The sequence below is a fragment of the Sapajus apella genome, unplaced genomic scaffold (genome assembly GCF_009761245.1).
Source record: "Sapajus apella isolate SASKATOON/1434 unplaced genomic scaffold, GSC_monkey_1.0 scaffold1, whole genome shotgun sequence".
NCBI classification, from domain to species: Eukaryota; Metazoa; Chordata; class Mammalia; order Primates; family Cebidae; genus Sapajus; species Sapajus apella.
Window position 1 is genome coordinate 59,390,944 of NW_022436941.1, and position 19,067 is coordinate 59,410,010.

At 37.5% G+C, this 19,067-nt stretch overlaps 1 protein-coding gene across 5 annotated transcripts in view; it reads right to left on the reverse strand.

Annotated features, from left to right (window-relative positions):
- Nucleotides 1–19,067, reverse strand: part of MSH3 (mutS homolog 3) — a 219,485-nt gene that overhangs the window by 142,213 nt on the left and 58,205 nt on the right. For all 5 annotated transcript variants that reach the window (XM_032277167.1, XM_032277143.1, XM_032277151.1 and 2 more), the window contains 2 exons: nucleotides 6,280–6,392; nucleotides 659–773 (listed from right to left, as the gene is read on the reverse strand). In XM_032277167.1, the coding sequence (XP_032133058.1) occupies nucleotides 659–773; nucleotides 6,280–6,392 (228 nt within the window). The remainder of the gene's footprint in view (nucleotides 1–658; nucleotides 774–6,279; nucleotides 6,393–19,067) is intronic.

Genomic DNA, 19,067 nt, shown 5'->3' on the forward strand with positions numbered 1-19,067 from the left:
CCTCAAACCAGCACCTCTGTCTCCTAGTTAATTTATATTGTCATTTTGCTGAGATAGCACCTATCTGCCCTCCCACCTGTGCAGAATGGGACAGAGATGGTGTATCCGAATCAATATAATGGAGGGTGATTCTTGACAGCCAAAGAGAAGGGGATGGTGAAGGCAGACTATAAAAAGACAAGTATCCAACTTTTTTCTATTCCACTGATCATTAAACTAGTATTTTCCTAGAATGTCAATTGTAAGCTTTTAAATTTCCAAAATGCACAGTTAATCACTCTTGTAAAAAGCTGTGTTAGCAGCTGGTCCTTTTATCTCTAACTTTATGGTCTATGAAATAAGAGCTGAAACCAAGAATAAGAAAGGTGGCAAAATTTTATGAATACTTTTTAATACTATTTCTGGATCCAGTTAGTATAAAGCACAGTTTTGTAGTCAAAACTATATCAAATAGCTATCATGAATACAATTTATTTGACAGAATTCTATCAATAAATTTTTAATATTCTTCAGCAACAATACCAAACAGCTCATCCTTGCACTTTAGTATTCTATCAATAGCAGGTAAGCTTCTCTAAGTACAGTACTACCAAATTCAATTTAAGAAACGTTCATAATATGACCTCCTCCTTTTGTTAATTTTGGAGGAATCACTTACTCAGGTTTGGAGAGCATCTTCTCCAAGTTGAATTCTTTAAGGTATTTTATGATGGCAGCCAAAGAGCAAATCACAGGCTTCTCTAAGTTAATGATGCCAGAAATAATTTTAGAACCTAGCAAACAGAATATATTAACTTGTTACAAAGAAATTTTTAAAATAAATAATAAAATTTAAAAATGTAATAAACAGAATCATTAACTTGTTACCATTATTAAACACAAATTTTAAGTAAAACTTTATGGTTATCAAAACAGTAATTTAGACAATATCCCCTAAAATTGCCCTTTGGAAAAATGTAAATCACTACTTATACCCACAGTATGGAACAAAAGAGCATTTTTCTGATGGTGAAATGAAGCTTTTTTGGAGAACAGGGTATTTTTTCAAAATGTAAACACTCATTCCCTTTGTCTAGAAATACTCCAAACTGCATGTTGAGATGTGTGTATAAGGAGGTGACTTGAAAAATCTTTTGGAATATTAAAAAAACTAGAGACCACCTAAATAAACATTAACAGGGTAGCAGTTAAATAAAGTTTAGTAAATCCTGGTTATTATGCACCAACCAAATGGAATGACTTCCAGTTATCTGCACTGATATGGAAGGCCATCCATAACATGTTGCTAAGTTGGGGAAAAAAGTTGTCTGATCATTCTCATGTCTCACCACAAACACTGCAACAGCTTTCCATCTGGTCTCACTGCTTCATCCTTGCACCCTACAGGGTATTCTAAACAGAGCAGCCAGTGGAATCTCTTTTTAAAATACACATTAGATCATTAGACTATTTTGCTCAAAAGTCATCCAACATCCCCCAACTCATTGAGAGTAGAGGCCAAAGTTCTTACAGTGACGCTGCGACAATCTGCCTGCTATCTCCTCTTTATTTCTGAGCTCACTTCCTAATGGTCTCCCTATCAGTTACTCTGTTCCAGCACACAGACTACTTGCTATTCCTCAAACATGCCAAGCACCCTCCCACCTTAAGATATTTTGTACTTACTGTTGTCTCTGCCTGAAATACTGTTCCTTCATATGTCTATGTGGCTTTTTCCCTTAACTCCTTCTATCTCTATTCAAATTGTCATTCAAGTGCCATTTTCTCAGTGAGGTCTTCCTTTACCATCCTATTTAAAAGTTCAACCCATTCCCCTGCCTTGTTTTTCTCATAGCACTATCACCTTCTAACACACTAGTTTATTTTATTGTCCATCTCTCATCATTAGAATGTAAACTCCAAAAAAGCAGGAATTTTTGTCTGTTTTATTCCTTATTGTACACCCAATGCCTGGCATATAGAAGGCATTCAAAAAAATTAGCTGAATAAATCCCAGTTACGTTAAACAAATACAAGAACTATGTGTGTATGTGCATGTGTGTATGTGTGGATTTTTACACAAGGATACATGACAAACTGTTAATGATAACCCCTCCAACATATAAGTGGCCAGAGGACAACTTTGAGGGCAGGCCCTCTCCTTTTTTGTTTATATACAACTATGTTGTTTGACTTTCTTGCAATAAGCATTAATTACTTTTAGAAGTAAAAAAAACTTAAGTATTACAAGATGCCCTCTACAAATCAGTAATATAACATATGTTATTAATTTTAACTGTAGGTGTTTATAAAACCAGGTGTAAAGGAAGGGATAACAACACCTTTCCATTCCACTGAGAATTTGATTTTAACTTTCTAGCTTTGTTTCCCTGAAAACGTGATAAAGATGGTGTATCAATGTGTTATAAGGTAGCGCTGCCTATGGGAAAAATGACCAAATATCAGTAAATTATATCTGGACTGAGAAGAATTATAAATACCTGACTCCAGAGTTTTGGCCTTCCCTTAGTGCATTAACTTTTGTAACCTGACATGTCTTTTGTAGAGACTGCAGCAAGAAATACCGGCTCCTCAAGGGCCTGGAGCTTCTTAGCCAAGGTGGCTCTTACACTCACTTGATGCAAGTCTCCTTCCTTCACACACTCTCCTGGACACTGCCACAAAGACTGCCATGAGGACTACCCCACTAAGAGGAGCACATGCTCTGCTTGCAAGCTTTGTTTTCTGGCCCAGATCCTTTAACTAAATCTGATACCACGAATGGGTCATGATAGTGTTGGAACTTAGTCAGGTCTTTAGTTGAAAATAAGAAGACCTCTTGGTAATATGGAATACTGGTGTTAGAAGTGGGATACACTTGGCTAGGTGTGGTGGCTCATGCCTGTAATCCCAGCACTTTGGAAAGCACTTAGGAATTCAAGGACCAGCCTAGGCAACATGGCTAAACTTCATCTCTACAAAAAATAGAAAAATTAGTTTGGTGTGGTGGTACATGCCTGTAGTCCCGCTACTCAGGAGTCTGAGGTGGAGGATTGCTTGAGTCTGAGAGACAGAGGTTGCAGTGGGCTGAGATCGCACCACTGCACTCCAGCTGGGGTGACAAAGTGAGACCTTATCTAAAAAAATGAAAAGAAATGGGATACACTCTAACCAAGATGGCTGATCACTAGCAGCTCGGGATTGTAGCTCCCACTGAAAGCGCAGAGAACGAGAGGACGCCACACTTTCAGATCAATTTTTGTTGCTCACGCACCAGGAGATTCCCAGCAGAGGAGCCCCACGTGTTGCCAGCGTGACTCTTGAGGCCGTCGAGGCGGTTTTGCCGCTGCCTTGGTGCGGCGGTTCTCGGTGCAGAGTCAGAAAAGCACCATCAATCTTAACGCAGCTGTTTTAGCCGGCACAGTGGGTTGCTCAGATTTTAGCGCTGGGAATCAACAAGTTGGACGTCTATTCAGAAACCCAACTATAAAGACCACAGATGGATAAATTTATAACGAAGGGAAGAAACCAGCCTAAAAAGGCTGAGAATACCCAAAATCAGAACGCCTCTCCCTCTACAGGGGATCACAGTTCCTCATCAGCAACAGAACAAGGCCTGATGGAGAAAGACTGTGTTCCATTAGCAGAAGCAAGCTTTAAAAAGTGGATGATAAGAAACTTCTGGGAATTAAAAGAACTTGTTCTAACCCAATGCAAAGAAACTAAGAACTTTGAAAAAAGGTTTGACAAAATGTTAACAATAACACACAATTTAGAGAGGAAGATAAGTGAATTAATGGAGCTGAAAAACACAGCATGAGAACTTCGCGAACTATGCACAAGTTTTAATAGCCGAATTGATCAAGCAGAAGAAAAGATATCAGAGGTCGAAGACCAACTTAATGAAATGAAACAAAAAGACAAGATTAGAGAAAAAAGGATAAAAAAGAACGAGCAAAGTCTCCAAGAAATATGGGACTATGTGAAAAGACCTAATTTACGTTTGATAGGTGTACCTGAATGCGACAAAGAGAATCAATCCAAGCTGGAAAATACGCTTCAGGGTATCATTCAGGAAAACTTTCCCAACCTAGCAAGGCAGGACAATATTCAACTCCAGGCAATACAGGAACACCACAAAGATATTCCTCCAGAAGACCAACGTCAAGGCACATAATCGCCAGATTCACCAGGGTTGAAATGAAAGAGAAAATACTGAGGGCAGCCAGAGAGAAAGGTCAGGTTACCCATAAAGGGAAGCCTATCAGACTCACAGCAGATCTCTCAGCAGAAACCCTACAAGACAGAATATTCTGCTGAAATTGGGGGCCAATATTCAACATCCTTAAAGAACTTTCAACCCAGAATTTTACATCCAGCCAAATTAAGTTTCATAAGCGAAGGAAAAATAAAATCTTTTGTGAACAAGCAAGCACTCAGATTTCATCACCACCAGGCCTGCTTTACAAGAGCTTCTGAAAGAACCACTACAAATAGAAAGGAACAACCAGTATCAGCCTTTCTGAAAAATACCAAAAAATAAAGAACATCAACATAATTAAGAAATTGCATCAACTAATGGGCAAAACAGCCAGCTAACATTAAATGACAGTATCAAACTCACATATATTGTTATTAATTCTAAATTTAAATTGACTAAATCCCCCAATCCACAGACACAGACAGGCAAAAAAAGCCAAGACCCATTGGTATGCTACATCCAGATCCATCTCACATGCAAGGATACACAAAGACTCAAAGAGATGGAGAAAAATTTACCAACCAAATGGAGAGCAAAAATAAATAAACAGAAAGTAGGAGTTGTAATTTTTGCTGATAAAATAGACTTTAAAGCAACAAAGATCAAAAGAAGCAAAGAAGGATATTACATAATGATAAAAGGATCAATATAACAAGAAGAGCTAAAGATCCTAAATATATATGCACCCAATACAGGAATACCCAGATATATAAGACTTATAAAGAGACTTGGACTCCCACACAATAACAGTGGGAGACTTCAACATCAATATTAGACAGATCAATGAGACAGAAAGTTAACATCGATATTCAGGACTTGAACTCAGATCCGGAACAAGTAGACTTAATTAACATTTATAGAGCTCTCCACTTTAAATACACAAAATATACACTCTTATCAGTACTACATCACACCTATTTACAGGTTTAAATGAAATATTGGTTGGCTGCTTGTTAATTATTTTATTCCCTCATTTTTTTTTATGTCTCTATTATTAAACACAATTACAGGCATACCCATTTTTACACTGCATTCTAGCCGGGGCAATAAAGCAACACCCCTGTTCTCTCTTCCTCTTCCTCTTTCTTCTTTCCTTCATTCTTTTTTTAAAAAAAGAAAGAAATGGGATACACTCTCAGACACTTGATTCGATTTGACCAAGGCATCATGAAACTAAAACAGACATGCTAACAAGACACTGATGCCTAGAAACAAGGAAATGCTAACCAGACATTGATTCTTAAATGAGCAGTGACAGAGCGCTGATCATGAATGCTCTCTAACATGTGACAGGGATAAATTTTCTCCATATGGGTTCTGATGAAGATTAGAGTGAAGTTAAGCTTATGACAAGAGGGAAAGTGTCTATTCACCTCACCATCCACCAAATGAACCCTAACAAAAGCTGAACTGGCAGGAATGTGAGGTACAAATGAAAGAAAGCATTAATGAATGCCTGACTGTGGACATGTGAATTAGGCAAATAATGATTATCTAACGTATTTTGATCCTGTCACTAACATTCTGGTGTTTTAATTTTGGCAACCAACCTTTCCAAATGCCAGGCTTCATCAGAATATTTATCATACAAACAGTCTATAAAATACAAAGATACTAACGAGTCACCTTTAAAGATAAGCAAAAAGGAAAGATGGTGAAAAACTCCTTCCACTCTAATGAATATAACAAAACCATCAAGTTACTAGGTGGTCATAATTTTGAAAAGAAGCCACAATGGTTCTTTTTGTTTTTTAAGAGACAGGGTCTCACTTTGTTGCCCAGGCTGGACTGCAATGGTGTGATAATAACTCACTGCAGCCTCAAACTCCTGAGCTCAGGTGATCCTCCCCTGCCTCAGCCTAGCCAGTAGCTGGGACTGCAGTGCAATGGTGTTTCTGATGAGCACAACAACAGCGAGCTCTTCTTCTCCCACATATTTATGGTAATTACCTAGTCATCATTAAATTGAGAATCATACTCATACCTTTATCCAAATTTCAAATCAGTTCAACTTGAGGATATACAGGAAAAATATTTACCTTTGAAGTCAACTGTATCTTTTGCATAAAACTCTGTAACTGCCTGGAAAGCATGACTGTATTCAAAATAAGTGTTATCCATCCTTTCAACTCGAATTCTGTCATCTCCCACACTGAAAGAAAAAAGGAAAATTTCAGAGATCATTTATCATCATGAAATACTGATATTTAGGTCTTAGACAGAAAAAGAAAACAAAAAAGATAAAGATTTATTCCTCATTCTTTCCCAAGTTGAAGAGAGAGAAATAGCTAAAGTTTCTCTGCCAAAAAGCCCGATTTCATAAAATATTAAAATGATTACCTTTTATTAACTGCTATTTTATATCATTTAGCACATTGTGCGTACTTTATATCTATCATTATTTAAAAAGAAAAACTCATTGAAATTAGGGTCCATTATGTTACTAAATATGAAGGGAGAAAAACTGAAAAGCATCATTTTGATTTGATTATGTTACTTGTTTAAATGCTCCAGGAACAGAATACAGCACTGAAAAATTATATCTTTGAGAGACTTTCTGCTAAATCTGTTTCTATCACAGCTTCCAATCAAATATAACAAATTAGGTCAACTCTCACTCTTTAAAGTGATCCTACAGTCCTTATAAAAATATGTATAAAAATTTGCCTAAGTACATAAACAAAATCCTACCAAGCATGCTGGTAGTGCATTTTCTTTTTCTTTTTCTATTTTTCTTGACTCCCTATTCCTTCCTCCTTCTCTTCTTACCTTATCACCTCACTCCCACGACTGCTGTCTCTCATGCTAACAGCCTAGAATGAATCTTTCCATATTTTTTCATGTTCATATTTTGGCCATACACAAGCATATATAATATATGCTCATTATATATTATCACATGACATTATAAAAATGAGATGATTTTATAAACATTTTTCTGTATCTTGTCCTCTTCACTTAATAACTCTTAAATGTCTTCCCACAAAAGTGACCTAGTTACAACTCATTCTTAACAGCTGAAAAATATTTCATAGTATATAGATGCCACAATTTCTCCAACTATTTCTTTGTTGTTTGATACTCACTTGGTGTTAATGTTTTGTCACGTTGCTTTAAAACATTTTTATTTAAAAATATAAAACTTTAGTTACAGTTGTAGCTGCACATAGCCCTCCCTAATCACATTCCTCTAGGATTTCCAGAAGGAAACGCTGGCTGGGCATGGTGGGTCAACACCTGTAATCCCAGTACTTTAAGAGGCTGAGGCAGGAGGACTGCTTGAGCTCAGAAGCTTAAGAACAGCCTGGACAACATGGCTTTCTCTACAAAAAATACAAAAATTAGCCAGGCATGGTAGCAAATGCCTGTAGTCCCAGCTACTTGGAAGGCTGAGGTGGGAGGATCACTTAAGCCTGTGGGGGTCAAGGCTGCAGTGAGCTGTGATCACACCACTGCGCTCTAGCCTGGGCAAGAGTGAAACCCCGTCCTAAAAAAAAAAAAAAAAAAAATTAATAAAAGAAAAGAAGCAAACACTATCTTGAATGTGATATATATTACCATGTATGTTTTCATTTTTTACAAAAATCTGTATCATTTCATGATTTTCATTTTGTATGAGGGGTACTTTATTATAACCATACAAATTGACTTTATACTCAATGTTACACTATTTCTAAGATTTATATGTGAAGATACAGGTGTTTTTAAAATTTTAACCACAGTTAAGTATTCTATTATTTCTTATATTTTCTAAGAAACTTAACATCTGCTTTCTGAATTTATTGACCAGAACTTATCTTTGTAGACAGTGTGAAGTTATAAATACAAGTTCATTTTCCATATAATTAATGACTGAAGCAGCATTTAGAGAGCATTTTTTGTCCCTGCTGATTTATAATGTTACTTCCACTGCATATTGTATTTCTATATATGTTTTTGGCTTCTCCATACTGTTCCACTGATCTTTTTGTCTATCTTTATATCAGGACCACTGTCTCTTAATTTCCAGGGCTTGGCATCTATATCTAAGGTAGCAGGGCCCCTGCTCTGCTCTTCAAGATTGTCTTGGCTACTTTTGGCCCTTTGATTTTCTTTGTAAATTTTAGGTTCACTTATCTTCTGTCTTCACAAGAAACTTACTAGGATTTTTTAAGACACAGTTTCACTCTGTTGCCCAGGCTGGAGTGCAGTGGTAGTGGTTCGATCAGGGCTCACTGCAGTATCGTCAACCGCTCAGACTGAAGCAATCCTCCCCCATCAGCTCCAAGCAGCTAGGACTACAGGTATGCACTACCACGCCCAGCTGACTTTTGTGTGTTTTTAGTAGACACAGGGTTTTGCCATGTTGCCAGGCTAGTTTCAAACTCCTGGACTCAAGCGATCTGCCCACTTCAGCCTCCCAAAGTGCGGAATTATAGGCATGAGCCATTATACCTGGCCCTTATTAGTATTTTGATTTGATATGTAATGAATTAATTTGGAGAGAAATAACATCTGAAATAGAGATATCACATTATCAAAGCTGGTATATTCCTCTATTCATGTCTTTTATATCCAACAGCAATGTTCTATACTTTTCTTCATGAAGGTTTTATATTGCTTTGGTTGTGCTTACTCTTAGATGGGTACACATACCTCTCTCTTGTCTTCATCTGAAACAGAAACAGATGGTAGGTGGGGCCCAGCATCAGGGGACTCTAGTGCACGTTAAAGCTAAAGAACCACTGACCTATACAAATAAAAGATTGGTGCTATAATGCAAACTAGTAGATGATAGAAAAGAGTATTTACAAAGAGTATTCCCAAAGCAAAGAGCGTTTATTTTTGAAGCTTATCTTACGTATAGTGATGTAGGTATATCTAATGATCTAAGAACATAAAAAGTTGTCTGTAGAGTAAAGCTATACTATAAACAACTGCGTTAAGATAATTTAGAAAATTTCCCAGTAGTTTTTTCTTTGGCTCCCTAGGCAGAACACTTTCTTGGTCTCTACATAAAACTAAAGAAACCATCCCCAGCACCAAAATAAAGCAAGCTTTTTTCTATTCTTATGATTTTCCTTCCTGAACAAGGGGATTATATGAGTTGATTTAAAAGTTCAATTACAATGCCTTGTAATAAATAAACAACAGAAACTTTATTCCCTCTTTTGCTTAACAACTAGGTTAAAATTCAGAAAGAAAGATTTGTGACAGAAAATCTATAGTTTATATATTTGCTTTTACTTCACAAAAAAAAGTTAACAAATTCTCATAGTATATGCCACACATCAATCATGTTTCCACTCTTATTTACAATCTAAGACAATGTGGTAGACATATGTAAAAGATACAGAAAATACAGAAACACAAATGGCTACACCCCATCACACAAGAAGCACATTCCCTCCCTCAATATTATGAAAAGTAGAAACAAATGTATCATTTTATCAATGTAACATATATTTGTAATTTTTTGCTATTTCCTTGATATAATATTTTATTGAAATAATTGATGCTTTTTGTTAGATTCAAGCATAGTTTTCCAGTCTCCCTAAATCCCTCCATAAATACAGAGAATTTAATAACCAAACTAAAACCCGCAGATAAAATGTACTACATTTGTATCACTGCATTTCAAGATATTCTTTAGAATCCTAAAATGCAAGCAGGTGGGATGAACAGATAATAAGACACACATGCTATTAGCATCCATGTGAGAAGAAGCAGACAGAGTCAACAGAACTCTAACAATCAGAAAACAGGAACAATACAAAATAGCAATCAGGTACTCCCCAGAAAGTATGGTAAGATATATTGAGGAGCTGAAATTGGGAGTGCAGGTTGTACACTATATATTAGTGACTACAAGGAGTCCACAGTAAGGCCTGAAAGGGTTTGAGAACTCTCAGCCCTATGAAATCACAAAACCAATGATGCAAAGCACTTTTTTAGGATAAATCTTACACTGAGGAAAAACTCCTATGATCAGAACCTAAAACGAGGAGAAAAGGGATATCAGGGTAATTGTTAAAAAGATAAAAGTACTACAGAACAGAGCCAGGAAAAAACGAGCTGTCACATTTTTCAAGCTCTTGACAATATGAAGCAAAATGAATGAATCTAAAAAACATATTTTGTGAAAGAAATCAAGCCAAAAAATCTTACTAAATCTTAATATATACTGTAAGATACCCTGTATATGAAATTCTGTAAAAGGTAAAATATACTGGTGGAAAACTAATAATTGCCTAGGGCCAGATGTGAAGGGAGGGGACCAATTGCAGAAGCACATGAGAAAGTTTTAAGGTAAAAGTAGTGTTCCACATCTTGACTGTGATGGCGGTTACAAAACTGTGTAAAACTACCACAATTCAAACTGTACACTTAAAAATGAATGCACTGTTTATAAATAATACTTTGAGTTCTTAAAAAAAAACAAAAACACTACCAGAAAAGCTATTTTGAACCCATTCCTCTGCTAAACATTTGGGGAAATGAGTTAACATAAAAATGAGTAATAGAAAAGGACCAAGGTTGAATCCTGTCCAAAGTTATGATAAGAAAAAAGAGAATAAGCACAATAACATCTCTACAGACAATAGAATCATGTTAGAGATCGCCATAAAACATGAAAACCCTAACTTAAAATCTCAAGACAAGTTAAAAAAAATTATTAAGAAAGCAAACTGGATTTAGAAAAACTCAGAAATAGACAGAACTCAGGAATTACAGGCAGAAGAAAAACTTCTCAGAATGAAGGATACACTAGAAGGCACACAACTGAATAAATACTACAGATAATAAAGATAAGAAGCAGGAAATGAAAGGGGGAAATTTTTTCAAAGTCAAAAAGAAATGAAAAAGGAGATGTGAAAGACTAGAAGAAAGTAACAAATACAAAAGGTTGGTGAAGAAGAGCTAAAACATGTATAGAAGGTGTTCCCAAGTTACGAAGTTGGCAAAGAGGGGAAAGCAAAGAAATAGAAAAATCCCTTTATACTATATATTTAAAAAACACATCACATACCTGGGGAAATCAATCCATAATGACCTCCCCAATAAATAATCTAGTAAAATTATTTCCAGCCAAAATGACAAGTCATTTGTAAAAGAAAGAAAATCAGAGTTGCCAAACTTTAACAGCAATGTTTTATGCCAGAGACAATGGGGTAGCATATTTAAGATACTCAAAGAAACAAACTGTAAGCCAAGAATTTTATGCTTAGCCACTCTGCCTTCCATGTATAAAGCCACAGACAGCTGTAATCAAAGTATGGTCACAGACCAGAAGCAACATCACCACCTGGGAACTTGTTAGAAACAGATTCTCAGGCCCCAATCCACAGGTACTGAACCAGAGAACCTATTGTGGAGGCCCCATACTTGGGGCTTTACCAAGCCTGCCAGGTAATTCTGATACACACTAAGGTGTAAGAACAACTATACTACAGAATAAATTTCAGACAACCAAAATGACCAGAAAGACATGGTTATAAGAATTGGTGGTGAGCATGTAATACATATTTGCTTGAAGAACTATGACTCAACGGAGGCTATAAGAAAGAAGGCATACTGGCCACACATGCTGTCTCACACCTGTAATCCCAGCACTCTGGGAGGCCAAGGCAGGCAGATCACCTGAGGTCAGGAGTTTGAGACTAGCCTGACCAATACGGTGAAACCCCATCTCTACTAAAAATACAAAAATTAGCCAGGCGTGGTGGCTAGTGCCTGTAGTCCCAGTTACACAGGAGGCTGAGGCAGGAGAATCGCTTGAACCTGGGAGATGGAGGTTGCAGTGAGCCAAGAATACACCACTACACTCCAGCCTGGCAACAGAATGAGACTCCGTCTCAAAAGAAAAAAAGAAGGTGTAGTACCTAACAGCTATATGCTCTGATGATATATTACAACTATGAAACAAATGGGGCAGAAATGGAAGACCAAATGCAACAAAATTTTATAATATGTAATTCTAATATAATATAATACGTAATATAGATTACTGTTTTCAATAATGTGGGATAAGGCAAATTAAATACCTGGTATTTGAATAATAAAATCAGAGTACTTATATAAGAACCAGGATTGTCGACATGGTGGGGAAAAGGGGATATAGATGTAAGACTGAAAAGTTAAATAAAAACTCTTTAGCCCTGAATTTGAATCAGAAGTATTTTTAATGAGTTCTTAATATAGTTTGACCTATTCAATAAATAGCCTCCCTAGTTGCACAGGCTGTGGTTTTAGAAATACCATTTCCAACTAAAAGAAACTAGGGATTACTGGAGAAATGACTAATTTCAGGTCTGGGACTGAAAATGTTTAAGATCAACCTAGGCTATTTTGTTACACCAAAAAGCAGAAAAGCTACTAAAGATTACTAGGATTATGGCAAAATGACACAGAAGTCAACTGGAGAGACTCTCGCTGCCCAATCATGGGCCATTTTGAGCACTGGGAAGAACAGCAACTGCAATGAACCAAAACACATTAGATATGTTTAAAGCCTCAAGTTCATAATGACAATTTAAAAAGCAAGACTTGTCAATCACTGCTGAGTATCAATAGCTACTCAGCTCACAGAAAGAGAGATAATTACATGCCTCCTAATGAAAAAATAGAATCTATGAAGTTCTCTTCCTCTTCCATGAAAAAAAAATACTGAATTTTATTAAGCCTCTCAATTTGACTACCAATTTACAGAAAATGCAGAGGAACATTTTAAACTCTATGGAGATGTAATCAGCAAAATCCAGACTTTGGAAAACTCCACAAGAAAAACAACTGAATTTCTTCAAAAAAAAAAAAATGGAGGGAACATAAAAAGAGATGGAGAGGGAATCTGTAGATAAAGAGGCTTTAAAAGGTATTTTTATAAAAAGCCGGGCATAGTGGTATGCATCTGTAGTCCTAGGTACTCAGGGAGCTGCGGAGTGGGATCACTTGAGCCCAGGAGTTCCCAGCTTGCCTGCAGAACATAGCAAGACCCTTGTTTCTAAAAATACAAATTTAAAAAATTTTGAAGACATTTTAAAAATAAACTGGCAAAATTAAGCTATAAGAATATACACCTGGGTGACAAAACTACAAAGGAAATTAAGAAGATGATAACAATGACAAAGTCAGGATCATGGTTCCTCAGAGGGCTATGACTGCAAGGAGGCCGAGAGAACTTCTAGAGTAACTGCCAAAACTCTGTATCCTGGACTAGATGGTGGTTTCGGCTCCCTTCTTCTATATTTGTATTATATTGTTTCTTATATTTGTACCATATTTTAATTTTCTCAAATAAAACACAAATGATTCCAATTTTACTGGCTTCTCCTAAAATTAAATAACTTCTCAAACTATTATTTACTTTTTACTTTAATCCATGAGTCTGTTTATCTCATAAGCAACTACCAATGTTCCATCAACACTCTGAATTTAGAAGTATTTTGATATAGGAAACTCAAACAACTCAATACCAAAAAAAAAAAAAGAGAGAGAGAGAGAAATTTTAAAATGGGCAAAGGACCTGAATGAATAGATATATGGAAAAAATGCTCTCATTAATTAGGAAAATGCAGATCAAAACCACAATGAGATATTCACCTCACTCCTGTGAGAATGGCTACTATCACAAAGACAAAAAGTGTTGATCAGGACATGAAGAGGCGGGAACTCTTGCACACTGTTGGTGGGAATGTAAACTGGGACAGCCCTTACAGAAAACAGTATGGAGATTCTTTAGCAACTTAAATTAGGCCCACTAGCTGGGCAGGATGGCTCACACCTATAGTCTCAAATTCTTGGAAAGCTAAAGCAGGAGGGTCACTTGAGGCCAGGAGTTTGAGACCAGCCTAGGCAACACAGCCTGTCTTTTAAAAAAATGATATAAATTATCTGGGCATGGTGGAGTGCACCTGTAGTCCCAGATATCTGGGAGGCTGAGGTGGGAAGGATCTCTTGAACCAATGAGTTCCAGGCTGCAGTGAGCCAGGATCATGCCATCGCATTCCAGCCTGGGTGACAGAGCAAAACACCCTCTCTTAAAAGAAATTTTAATAATAAAAATAGAATTATTACATGATCCAGCAATCTCACTACTGGGTATACATCCAAAGGAAACAAAATCAGTGTGTTAAAAAGATATCTGCATTCTTACATTTCTTGCAGCACTAGTCTCAACAACCAAGTTATGGACTCAGCCTAAGTGCCGGTCAATGGATGAATGGCTCATGAAAATGTGGCATATACACACAATGGAATACTAACGATTCAGCCCTAAAAAAGAACGAAACCCTGTCCTTTGCAGTAAACTGGATGGAACTGAGGTCATAACATTAGGTAAAATAAGCCAGGCATCCAAAGACAAATATCACATATTCTCACTCAAACGTGAAAGCTAAAAAAGTTGATCTCATACAGGCAGAATAATGGTTACCAGAGCTTTGAGAAGGGAGAGGTAATGAGAGGTTGGTTAATGGGTACAAACATACAGTTATACAGAAGAAATAAGTTCTAGTGTTTGATAGCACAGTAGGGTAGGACCATAGTTAACAACAATTTATCATATATTTTAAAATAGCTAGAAGATTTTAAATGTCCGACATAAAGAAATGTTGGATCTGAGGTGACAGGTATCCTAAACACCCTGATTTTATCATTATACATTGTATATATGTATGAAAATATCACATGTACCCCATAAATATGTACCAATATTATGAACCAATAATAAATATGTAAAAAATAAAAGTTTCTCAAAAGAGGTGGTAGCCAGGCACAGTGGTTCACACCCGTAATCACAGCTTCTCAGGAGGCTGGGGCAGGAGGATTGCTTGAGGCCAGGAGTTTGAGACCAGCCAGGCAACACGGTAAAACCCAATAACTCCAAAAACAAACAAACAAAAAGATAGGTGTCAGATAACTATCATAAAAATCAGCCACAGGAGAGAAATACAAAAAGACTTCCATTTAGAGCATTAAACAAGTTTTCTTTGTAAGTTAAGAATCGACCTTTAGAACAAATTAATCACACAGAGGAATGTCTCTAAATAAAAATTTACTGAGGAATTTTCTATTTAATAAAGAAATAGGCCAGATGCTGTGGCTTATGCCTGTAATCCCAGCACTTTGGGAAGCTAAGGTGGGCAAATCATAAGGTCAAGAGATTGAGACCACCTCGGCCAACATGATGAAACCTCATCTATACTAAAAATACAAACACAAATTAGCTAGGCGTGGTGGCATGTGCTGTAATCCCAGCTGCTCGGGAGGCTGAGACAGGAGAATCACTTGAACCCAGGAGGCAAAGCTTGCAGTGAGCTGAGATTGCACCGCTGCACTCCAGCCTGGTGACAAAGCAAGCAAGCAAGCAACAGAAAGTGAGAGAGCTAGAGCAAAAGAAAAAAAGGAAGGAAGAAAGGAGGGAGGGAGGGAGAGAGGGAGGGAGGGAGGCAGGTAGTTAGGCAGTTAGCTATTTAGTTAGTTAAAAGATAGGCGTGGAGAGGGGAAAACTAGCATTTTTCATTAGTCAATACAATTCTGAAAGAGAGTCTATATAATGCTTTTAAACATTCACAGGCATTTCTACCAACTACTCTTATGGCTCACAGTGAATGCAGAATGATCGTTTTTAAAAATGCTTAGCAGACATTTATGGAGTATCTACTGCATGTTACCCTGAAGCCCTTGGACCACATTGCTGTCATAGACAGGGTTATAGAGAAAGACACTGCACTTACCCTCTGACTCTTTCAATAGCTCCCCATTCCTGTGATCAGGAAAAGTACTTCTATATATGATATGGTTGGGATTTGTGTCCCCACCTAAATCTCATATCAAATTATAATCCTCAATGTTGGAGCAGGGACCTGGTGGGAGGTGGTGGGAGGTGACTAGATCACGGGAGTGGACTTCCCTCTTGCTGTTCTTATGATAGTGAGTTCTCATGAGATCTGGTTGTTTGAATGCATGCAGCACCTCCCACTTTGCTCTATTCCTCTTGCTCCAGCCATGTAGGACTTGCCTGCCTCCTCTTTGCCTTCTGCCATTATTGCAAGTTTCCTGAGGCCTCCCCAGCCATTCTTCCCATATAGCCTGCCAAACTCTGAGCCAATTAAACCTCCTTTCTTTATGAATTATCCAGTCTCCGGTAGTTCTTTATAACAGTACAAGAACGAACTAATACAACAAAGCACATTTAAAATTCTCTAACAAAATGGATACCACACCCTGCCCACCACTGTCATAGAACTTACTTTCTAGTAGGGTTAAGAAGAAAACAGTAAAGAAAAAAAAATAATAATGTTAAAAAGTAATTTTTTATGGTGATCTGGCTCCCTTACCTCCCTCAGGTCTCCATTCAAATGCTGTCATCTTGCGGCAGCTCACGCCTGTAATCCCAGCACTTTGGGAGGCCGAGACAGGCGGATCACCTGAGGTCAGGAGTTCAAGACTAGCCTGGCTAACATGGTAAAGCCCCATTTCTACTAAAATTACAAAAAATTAGCTGGGTGTGGTAGCCTGTAATCCAGCTACTCAGGAGGCTTAGGCAAGAGAATCACTTGAACCTGCGAGGCGGAGGTTGCAGTGAGCTGAGAGCATGCCATTGCACTCCAGCTTGGACAACAAGACCAAAACTCCATCTCAAAAAAACAAAACAAAAAAACCTCATCATCTCAATGAAACCTTCTCCGATCACCTTGTGTACAATGGCACTGTTCACTAGAATCCATGAAGATGGGGACTTTTGTCAATGTTATTTCTGCTGTATTCAACGCCTGGAACAGTGCCTGGTATAAAACAGGTACTCGACCTACAGAGTATTGCTGAATAAATGAACGAAGGAGTACAAGTTCCAGAACTACAGCTCTCCTTGCTGTAGGTAGCATTATTCCCATTTTAAAAATGAGTAAACTGAGCTTGAGACGTTAAGTACAATGTCCAAAGTCATCAAGAGATAACAGATAAATCGATATTCAAAACAAGAGTTGCTAGCTCCAAAGGCTTTATCTGTCCTACTACAAGCCTAGGCAGCCATAAGCTGATTCAGGAAGAAACCTAAGAGGGAGGATTTTCTCCCATCTGTGGTGCTAAAGAAGGATTTTTCTACCTTAACCCAATGGAGAGAAAGTATCAGACTACTGCAAAGTTCTTATCAATTTTTATCTTCCTGTAGACTTCCTTAATACCTGGATTTTTAGAAGTCTGCAGTAAAGTTATTTAGCAACTCAAAAAGGATTCACCTTACATGAGCTACACAATGTTTTTAGACAAGTTCCTAGAGTGAACACAAGAGGCAGCTGGTTACTAAATTACTGTTCTAATTAAAATTTTGTTTGATAAGCAGATAAGGATTTAGAAACCCATTAAGTTTGATAAAAATGGACTTGCCAGTTATCCTTGAGGCTTTCCTGGAAGTGTTACAAGAATATTAAATTCATCGTTCTGCAATCTGTATCTTAAACCATCCTCACACAAATAATTTTTCAAACTGGTTGAAGTTATAAAATCTCCTATCTCTATTTTTCTAGATTTCTTAATTTCTTAATTAAACAACATTATGGTAAATTCAATTCACTGTATCTCTGAAACAAAAGTCTATTCGGCCAGGCGCAGTGGCTCATGCCTGTAATCTCAGCACTTTGGAAGGCCGAGGAGGGTGGATCACCTGAGGTCAGGAGTTCGAGACCAGCCTGGCCAACATGGTGAAAACATGTCTCTATTAAAAATACAAAAATTAGCCAGATGTGGTGGTGGATGCCTATAATCCCAGCTATTCAGGAGGCTAAGGCAGGAGATTGCTTGAACCCAGGAGGCAGAGGTTGCAAGAAGCTAAGATCATGCCACTACATTTCAGCCTGGGCAAAAGAACAAGACTCTGACTTAAAAAAAAAAAAAAAAAAAAAAAAAAAAAAGGCTATTTGAAATTCTGCACACATGTATAACATCCTACCAGAATTCTGTCAAACAAGATTTTAGGAAAATTTCTACTTTAACTTTTTCACATGTAACACGCCTCTCTGCTGCTGAAAATATTTTTTGAAAAATTAAAGGGTCATAAACTTACAGAACTATCAGTCTTGATTTCCTCAAACTGTAGTCTGTGGGACACCTGCATCAGAATCACCTGCAAAGCACACTGGAAGTACAGATTCACACCCCGAAGGTGCTAAATCTGAATTTACCAGGAAGTTAGAGGAGAGCGAGCATTTTCAACAGGTTTCCGGGGGTGAGTCACAGGCAAACCATGGACTGAGAACAGCAGGCGACAAGAACAATACTGGTAGCCACCACCGAATTGGAGTAAAAATGGATGGAAATCTGCTCCAAAGACACGTATCCAATGACAGTTTATGATTCCGCTGCTTTATTAGAGGTGGACGTAAATATCTTTGCATTAAAAAAATTAGGTTATCTACGGTTAAATGACCTGGGTAAAAAAAATTATAAAGCCACATTTCCTTGACCACCCTCTACAGGGCTATTCATGCTGTGGGACTGAAGCCTCCTGAATGAAGAGGAGCCTGAACAGAAGATGTGCTCCTCCCAGGGTGGCAACTTCCCTTCTGCCCTTGTTGGTGGGACTAACATCAGGACAGGCATCTCAGTCTCTCAGTCATTACATAGGGCATGCCAAGCTAGACTGTTTTAAATTAAAGCTTCTAATTAAAAAAACATTCTTTCCACATGTAACACGGCTCTCTGTTGCCTACTATATTGCTTTTGAAAAATTAAATGCTCTCTCGACAAGTGTTGAACCCACACTTAAAAAAGGGAACTTCAGAACCAGTAATATATTTTAATAACTACTTGGACATAAAACTGGTGACTCTCTGGCATCAAATAACAGACC